At 35.5% G+C, this 9,677-nt stretch overlaps 1 protein-coding gene across 2 annotated transcripts; it reads right to left on the minus strand.

Annotated features, from left to right (window-relative positions):
• Positions 637-5,251, minus strand: LOC109833051 (40S ribosomal protein S15-like). Of its 2 annotated transcripts, XM_020400593.1 has the most exons (5): positions 5,127-5,251; positions 4,907-5,052; positions 4,730-4,787; positions 1,526-1,698; positions 637-926 (listed from the first exon to the last, which is right to left on the minus strand). In XM_020400593.1, the coding sequence occupies exons 1-5, from the start codon at positions 5,127-5,129 to the stop codon at positions 851-853; spliced, it is 456 nt and encodes a 151-aa protein (XP_020256182.1). In that variant the 5' UTR covers positions 5,130-5,251; the 3' UTR covers positions 637-850. The 2 variants fall into 2 exon arrangements, with proteins under 2 accessions (XP_020256182.1, XP_020256183.1); XM_020400594.1 differs by lacking the exon at positions 637-926 and having other exon boundaries at positions 1,474-1,698.

Raw genomic sequence — 9,677 nt, forward strand, 5'->3', positions numbered from 1 at the left:
AAATACCGGGAGTAAAGCCATTCAAACGCCTTTCGCTATTATGGTTTGATTATGGCGTTTGAAGAGATATAAATATTATTTATGTATTTTAAACTTACTATTATTGATTGATAATTGTTTATAAGAATGTTCTTTACTATTAAATAACTTTTGATTAGACTATAAGATATTAACAATTATTATTATAATAATGATCTAATGATGATGATAACCATAATAGGAAAGAAAAGAAGTAAAGAAATATAAAAAATAAAAAATAACAAAAAATAGAGAGTTCTAGTTTTTTACTACCTAGTTCTAAGATAAAACTTGGAATAATTTGAGAGACTAGAACTCTTATTTTTGGTAAGTTTAAAATACATAAATAATATTTATATCTCTTCAAAATGCATAAATATATATTTTCATGATTATAAAAATTTATCTCATATTATTTTATCAAAATATTCCGCTTTACAAAATTGTTCCTATTTATCACTAAAATATCCCACTAACGAAAAATTATTCCACTTTAACAATTATTCCATTCTGCATGAAAATATCCCAAATTGACTAACACCCCCAAGGGGAACAACACAAGAATCAAGCCGCGATATTCAACATAGATTAGTCAGAGAATAAACAAAACAGCATCAATAATCAGGACCAAAAAATCTGCAAAATATAGTAGAATTAAGAAGCAGTCAACAATGCTACTGGGTGTAGATGTACCAAACAGGAGTAAAGCCATTCAAACGCCAAAATCAAACCACAAAAGTTCTACAGAAATTAAGAAAACATCCATCCTAGTTCAACATATAAACCTAGAGAAAATAGTTTTAAGAAAGTACAAACTTTCGACAGCAGCTCTTCATTTGAGAGGGATGAACCTGGAAGAGTGGGTAGCTCCAATACCGGGCCTACCGTGCTTGACAGGCTTGTATGAGATTGAGAACTCAGCAAGATAATGACCAATCATTTCAGGCTTGATCTCGACCTGGTTGAAGGTCTTGCCATTGTAGACCCCGATGATGCTACCGATCATCTCAGGGACAATAATCATGTTGCGGAGGTGAGTCCTCACAGGCTCCGGTTTTTCACCTTGGGGTGCTTCCTTTTTCTGTTTCATGCAGATTAAGGATATGAGGTTAGGACAGTACCGAAACATTAGAAAAAAGATTTAAGGAGGTACGCATATTTTAAGGGAAAAACATCACTCTGAAAGAGGAATAACTAGTATAAATTTTAAATAGAAAGATCAAACTCTAAGATTGGCAATTTACATTGCATACCTACAATTCAGAATAGATGCATGACAAGTAATTTTTATTGAAACTTCAGCACAATCTCTCTCTCTCTCTCTCTCACGTAATTTTTTTTGAAACTTCAGCACAATCTCTCTCTCTCTCTCTCTCTCTCTCTCTCTCTCTCTCTCTCTCTCTCTCTCTCTCTCTCTCTCTCTCTCTCTCTCTCTCTCTCTCTCTCTCTCTCTCTCTAGTGGGTAGCTCCAATACCGGGCCTACCGTGCTTGACAGGCTTGTATGAGATTGAGAACTCAGCAAGATAATGACCAATCATTTCAGGCTTGATCTCGACCTGGTTGAAGGTCTTGCCATTGTAGACCCCGATGATGCTACCGATCATCTCAGGGACAATAATCATGTTGCGGAGGTGAGTCCTCACAGGCTCCGGTTTTTCACCTTGGGGTGCTTCCTTTTTCTGTTTCATGCAGATTAAGGATATGAGGTTAGGACAGTACCGAAACATTAGAAAAAAGATTTAAGGAGGTACGCATATTTTAAGGGAAAAACATCACTCTGAAAGAGGAATAACTAGTATAAATTTTAAATAGAAAGATCAAACTCTAAGATTGGCAATTTACATTGCATACCTACAATTCAGAATAGATGCATGACAAGTAATTTTTATTGAAACTTCAGCACAATCTCTCTCTCTCTCTCTCTCACGTAATTTTTTTTGAAACTTCAGCACAATCTCTCTCTCTCTCTCTCTCTCTTCTCTCTCTCTCTCTCTCTCTCTCTCTCTCTCTCAGGAGAAAAGGTAAACTACTTGCAAAGTTAAACATAAAGGGTTGTGAATAGCTTAGTGGACAAACCCAGTAAAAAAAGTATATCACCCTGCAATTTAAACGTGTCAGACGTATTAAAAGATCAGAAGCTAAAACTACTGTGAAAACATAAAGAGGAATGAACATGCAACAAGGCAGCAACCATCTCAGGCATCATTATAACGTACCTATAAACTTGGCTCTGCAGGTACTATGTACAAAGGACAATAAAATTTCATAAAACAACAAATCCAAAAAATATTAGCTACACAGGTTATTAACTAAAAAAAAGTCCGTCATACCACCTTTAACCACAAAGCAAATAAATATGCATTCCATAAGTCAGCAGATACACTTTTCAATATAAGCTAGACTAATAAAAATCAAAGCAAAAAGACTAAAGCCATGAAAAAAGTTTTTCTCGTAAAATACAATTACAAACAAATAAAAAATTCAAGCAGCAAACCAATTAGTAACTCTATAACCAAAAACAGAATGGAAGGTTCTCTTTGACCAGTATGGTACAGCCTCACTTTTAATTGCTTGCAATTAAATTCGAAATCAATATAAGATTTAAGCAGTATAAAGCATCAGGCAACATAAGAATTGTACATCGTCCATGTCTTACTTTTAGAATTCTTCTACATTAAAAATTTCCAGAATTATTTTTTTTTAAAAAAACAAGGCTTCGGATCCAACTTGCCTCCTAAACTAACAAATTAGTTCCTGCTTACCCTCCTCAACTAGATTGAGTCTATACGTACCCCTATAAACTACTGAATGCATTCCCTGTTATCCTCTGAACTATGATCGGACACTCCTCGCCCTCCTAAACTTAACGCCTGAATTATGTTCGATCCCCAGTTACCACTTCTGATTTATTTGGTGTTTAAATGGATTTATAAGAGGAAAGTGATAGTTTAGGAGGTTAGGTGGGAATGAATACAGTTCAGGGGAAAAGAGGGTGGACGTTAATAATTTAGGGGGCAAGCTGATATTAAAAAAAAGGTTTAAGAAGTACGCAGGGATAGATGTAATAGTTTAGGAGCCAAGTAGGGACTGAGGCCAAAAAAGGACAATTCAACTTTTATATGATTTCAATTGTAGTACAACCTAATCACATCAGTCCATTAGTCTTTCCGCTATATACTCTCTTAAAATCACTCATCTTTTCTCCCATAAAACCTTCTTTGTTGTACAAATTTATCATTTATTCATCCCAATAAACTGTATTCTCCTCGATTACTTATAGCATCCTTCACTTGTCTTTAGCCTGCTACACTCATTTACTTTCTCTTATATTGATGTGTCATCCAACTCTAACCTGATGTCACAATTTGAGAAGCAAAGTGCCACGCAATCACTAATTAGATAATTTGAAGTTACAAGTAAAAAAGGAAAGAGAATAAGGTCTCCCAGATATAACTAATAACAAAGTCCCATAGTAGTTTAACGTAGAGGAAAATGAAGCAGAAAGGATGTCACAATATTAAGCAAGTCAAGCATAGAAAACCAATCCACGGCTATATGATTGAAGCCACCAAAAAATTTAATTATCCACATTGCGTGATTTCCAGAAATTACCCATGCAGTCTTACAATGCATGCACTAATAGGTGGAGTCTCGTTTTAACAATTTAACTCAAAAATGGAATTATATAATTTAATTTAAAATTACAAGTTTTGCACGAATGAAAAAGTATTCAAAAGGAACAACCACAATCCCCTAAACTAAACTAAAGCAAGATGCACTCGGTAGCATGCCCAAATGTTATCAAAAGCTTCTATAAGTTGTATAGATAGAACTAGTGAAGTTAATATACAAATGAAAAACTATTCAAAAGGAACAATAACCAATCCCCTAAACAAAAGCAAGATGCACTCAATAGTATGCCCAAAGGTTCTCAAAAGCTTCTAAAAGTCATCTAGATAGAACTCTTAAAGTTAATATACATTTATATAACTAAATTAGGCAAGCATTGATTTTTTACTTTATTGTACACTGCATCAATTTTTGGCATCCATCCATTTCATTAATAATCTTTTAAGTTTGTCAGTGAATAATATCTACCAAGATAGGCATCTATACAAAGATATGGCATTGCAACCGGGTGAACAACATCGCCAAAAGTACAAGTAACCAAGATAAAAGGAAAAAAATCACAATCAAAACATCTTTTCAAGTTATGAGATTGGCAAGATACACAAGGAATGAACCGAAATGAAACCATAGGAAATATCCGTCGATCTGTCATTGGCAGTGCTTGATCTTCCCTACATGCGGAAAAGATATCCTAACTACATATCTTCATTTTGCCTAATTAATCACGGACAACTTCTGCGGGAGCAATCAACCAAATACAAACTTTTCCTACCAATTATTAAGCTCTTGTTTCTTGCTTAATCGTGCTGTGCTCTCCTAAGGCAGTAGCAAACATGATAATAAGCTCCTCGAAGTCACTTAATTACGAAATGCCTTGTAACTAAAACTCTATATATGTAAATATACTTGTAAACAGTATATAATTGTGAACAATATCACATGTATTGTTGATTAATTTTGTTTCATGGCACAAATGCAAAACAAATGAAGGAATAAAATGGGCAATCGCTTAAAATCATACGAACATTCTGTCATATTTTCACTAATATTTTGATCTTTAAAGATTCGAGACAATCTTACCGCCTTCCTCAGCTTCTTGATCAAAGCCATAGGCTTCCTCTTCAGTCCTCTCTGAAACCTACCAAACAAATTCAACAAAAAATAAATCCTCATCAATTTTCATGAAATCGAAGAATCAGAAACAGGCCTAGGGTTTCGGATCTCAAACCCAATCCGACCCGAATCAGATCCAGCTACCTTCTACGAGCGCGAGCAGTGAAGAGCTTGACAAGCTCATCAGTCGACATATCGAGGAGCTGGTCGAGATCAACGCCTCTGAAGGCGAACTTCCTGAACGTTCTCCTCTTCGGCTGGCCTGTAGCAACATCGGTCTCAACCTCAGCCTGCAACAATGGAGATCGACGATTAGATTCGAAAGAGAACAGAATGACTTCCCCCTCTCTTTAATGGATCTCACCATTGCTACTGCGAGAAAAGAACAAAACCCTAGCCGCTGCGAGAGAGGGAGGAGGATGCTATCTGTGTCTTCTGGCGCTAGGGTTTGAGTAAGTTCAAGGGGGGTTTATATACGGTGAATTTAGTGTGCGAGGATATAGGGGCCGGTCCAGTTATTTTGGGCTTTAAAGTAGTGGAAGTCCATAATCAGTTTGGGCAAATTGTACATGACAGCTCTAGCTTTATTAGACTAACTTACACGGGCCCAAAATAAGTTTGGCAGACGTGCAGACCCTAGATATATTCATAAATACACACATGTTTTATTTATTCATTTAAAATTTTACGAAATTTGATTAAGTTTCAGGCGTGTAAGATATTAGATGTAGTGCACGTGCGTTGCACGTGGGTATACTTGTTCAGTATTAAAAAAATTTAAATGTGGACTGTAAAATGATGAAGTGAATCGATGATTTAGATTTTACCAATATTCATGTAATTAAGCCGGTTTAGATTTTACAAATATTCATGAAACACACATAAATGACGTAATAAGAGATTTATGTGTTAGGATTCTTAGATGATTAGATTGGTTAATAGCTGAAAAACCTAAACTTATAGGGTAATGAGACAAAAAAAGGAACAAATTCATATCATGTTTCAAATTTAATTACCTTATCAAAGTCTATATTAATCATCAGCATTTAAAGCTGAAGCAAAACATACAGACATAGAGGTCAATTTTACTAAATAGCAGATACCTAACGTGGATTAATAGAGTTAAAAAATTATAACCCTATATATGAACAAACTTATAATGTAAACACAATAGCAATATTAAAAGATGATCTAATATTAGATATGAGAGGCACATATTTGCTCAATTTACACTAAGGTTCAAGCTACTTAAGGAAATGCTAATCAATAAGAGATTTTCCAAATAAATTTCTTAAACTTAAACTTAAAATTGACATGTTTGAATGATGGGGATATATCATGCGAAGGGACTTGTCACTTGTTGAAGCTTCATGACAATTACAAGAGAGACTGATTATGTCATTCATATGCATTTTATCAATCTCTAGTTCACAAGTTGGCACTGAATCATTGCGTTAGCATTTCCATAGAAATCTATTCCATCTTTAATGTCATCCCAAGCACTTCGTTTCTCAGAAATACAAGTAAGATGGTTGGAAGGAGAGGAAGAGAGAAATAAATAAAAAAATTTTGTAACATATAAAATGAGTAATTAATTAGAAGGTAAAAAAGCCAAAGTTTAAGAAGAAATCACTTTAGTAATTAGGGTTTATTTATAATAAAAATATAACATTTATTTTGGATGCATGTAAATATGCCGGTTGTAGTATTTAGTTAATGTTTTTTTCTAAAATCATAGTAAGAAAATTTATTTTGTACTTTTCACTGTAACATCAAAAGGATAATGCAATTAGCCTAATGCATTCCTAATCATGCCCCTACTTCATGATATTAACATCATAGATTTTTTTGATACAATGTATTTTTAAATTATACTGTGAAATACATTTAGGGGGTTGAATTTTAAAAATATTTAATCTAATGAGATTTTAAGATACATTTGTTCATTTTAGTCTTTTTATAATACATTTTGAAATTTGAGTGATCCCAATGTCACCAAAAAGAACTAATCACCAAATTGCTTGTACCAATTTAAATTATACCAAATTGATTAATTTCTACAATAATCAAGTTTCAAAACATACTTTCAAAATTCTAGTTGAATTATAGAGGAACATCTCATGATAACACGTGCTTGAGCAAATTTGATCCTAGAAAGAAGTCGACATCTTGTGCTTTGTTAAATTTTCTATTCTAATCCAAGTGGAGTTCTAGTTGAGCTTTTCTTTTGTAATTGTATGGTTTTAACTTAGTAGATATTATTGTGGAAGAAAATGTATGAGCTAATTTACACTCAAGAGATGAAAGAGAAGTTAAATAAAAATAAAAAGGGTTGTTTGTTAGTTAATTTGGTTCATAGTTTATGCGTTGATTCAAATTGAATTTTAAAAGTATAGACTCTACATATTGTTATTATAATTATTTGATTAAATTATTATTATAATTATTTGATTAACTTTGTCTTATATTATTTTGTGACTGGTTGGGAAGAAGTTCATAGTCTTGAACTGAAATTTTAGACTCATTAACAACCGGTGCTCAAAAGACCTAAAACAATAAAGAATGAAGCGCACCATTCTCTAATTTTACATTAGGTAGTTTCTACAAAACTCTAGTCCTCCCATGGTTTAAACTTTGATGCCCCTCTAATACAGTCGTTTCAACTTCTTAGATAGAAGAGTCACAAGCCCCCCGACATGCAACTAAGGTAGACCAAAAAGTGAACATTGACATTCTAAAATTCTAAATATAGACATAACCATAAGTGAACATTGACATTCTAAAATTCTAAATATAGACATAACCATTTGTATGTAGTATTAGATTATAAACTATTGATAATAGACATAACCATTTGTATGTAGTATTAGATTATAAACTATTGATAATGATTTTATTTTTGACCAAATGTTCTTAGTGAGAGTAGGAGGTGCATTTAATAAAGAGTTATGGATAATTATTTAATGATTAATTATAACCAATGCTATTATTGCAAATTATCAAAATTTAAAAGGACAAAATAGGAAGTTAGAAGTTTTGACATGAGTATTCTCTTTTATAAGTAGTATAGATTGTGAAGGGGCCCACCACTCTCAATGCGTGAAAAGAAAGCAGCAAAGAAAAGTCACGTGAATGAAGCGGTTGCGGAGCAGCATGCGGGCGGCAAAGAGACGTGTTGGTGCGGCCCACCCAAATGTTTGATTGAACCTATAAATACCTAGTTTAGTCTAGGGTTTCGGATGTAAGCAAGGCAGGCTTCGTGAAAAGGGAGAAACGCTGAGAGTTTTTTCGGACTTGGGAAAAGCGGCGTGCAGGTGCAAAGGTGGCAGAGGATTTGTTTTGTGATTTTTCGGCTGATTCCAAAATCAATCAAAGGCTCCTTTGTATCCCTTTTGAGAGAGATTTTGTGTGAGGGATCTGAGAGTTTGTGTGAGGGTTTAGATTGAGTGATTGTAAACCCTATTTGTATCTCTCCCTCTAATAGTAGATCTCCCCCCTCCTTGCCCCGTGGACGTAGGCAGTTTGCCGAACCACGTAAAATTTGTGTTCTTGTCGTGATTTGTAATAGCTTGTAGGATCCCTCGACGCGCAGTCCTAGAGCTGACGAGAGGACCCTCGACGCGCAGTCTTAGAGCTGACGAGAGGAAGAGCAGATATCTCACTTTGATGAGATATCTGGCTTTCGGTTCTTGTTTCCTTTGAGAAACTAGAATTCCGTTGTGATCTAATCTCTTGTTGTGCACCTTGCGCACCGGAGGTGCTGCCGAAATTTCCGCTGCGCACAACAAGAGGTATCATTGTGAAGGGGCCCACCACTCTCAATGCGTGAAAAGAAAGCAGCAAAGAAAAGTCACGTGAATGAAGCGGTTGCGGAGCAGCATGCGGGCGGCAAAGAGACGTGTTGGTGCGGCCCACCCAAATGTTTGATTGAACCTATAAATACCTAGTTTAGTCTAGGGTTTCGGATGTAAGCAAGGCAGGCTTCGTGAAAAGGGAGAAACGCTGAGAGTTTTTTCGGACTTGGGAAAAGCGGCGTGCAGGTGCAAAGGTGGCAGAGGATTTGTTTTGTGATTTTTCGGCTGATTCCAAAATCAATCAAAGGCTCCTTTGTATCCCTTTTGAGAGAGATTTTGTGTGAGGGATCTGAGAGTTTGTGTGAGGGTTTAGATTGAGTGATTGTAAACCCTATTTGTATCTCTCCCTCTAATAGTAGATCTCCCCCCTCCTTGCCCCGTGGACGTAGGCTATTTGTCGAACCACGTAAAATTTGTGTTCTTGCCGTGATTTGTAATAGCTTGTAGGATCCCTCGACGCGCAGTCCTAGAGCTGACGAGAGGAAGAGCTAATATCCCACTTTGATGGGATATTAGGCTTCAGGTTCTTGTTTTCTTTGAGAAACGAGAATTTCACACTTTGATGAGATATCTGGCTTTTTGATTCTTGTTTCCTTTGAGAAACGAGAATTTCGTTGTGATCTAATCTCTTGTTGTGCACCTTGCGCCCCGGAGGTGCTGCCGAAATTTCCGCTGCGCACAACAAGTGGTATCAGAGCTCCGGGTTGGACTTGGGAGCTTGTTTGAAGGATTCGCTGAAGGATTCCTATTTGAAGATTAGATCGACAACATGGGTGAAACAAGCACATCGGGATCGTCTCTTACGAAGACGATACATAGTTTGAGCATCAATAACATGAAGATTGATGTTCCGAAGTTCGACGGCAAGATTAATTTCGGATTGTGGAGTGTTAGACCCCTTGAGGGGGGGTGATTAGGGTCTTATGCTAATCTAATCCGATTAAATGCCAATTAAAACTAATTAATAAGTTATCCTAGCAAGTATAAAATACAACAAGATACGTAAGCTAGGATAAACAATATGAACAAATGAATATATCCTATCAAAGAGATATTACAAA

The sequence above is a fragment of the Asparagus officinalis genome, chromosome 3 (assembly GCF_001876935.1).
Source record: "Asparagus officinalis chromosome 3, Aspof.V1, whole genome shotgun sequence".
NCBI lineage: Eukaryota > Viridiplantae > Streptophyta > Magnoliopsida > Asparagales > Asparagaceae > Asparagus > Asparagus officinalis.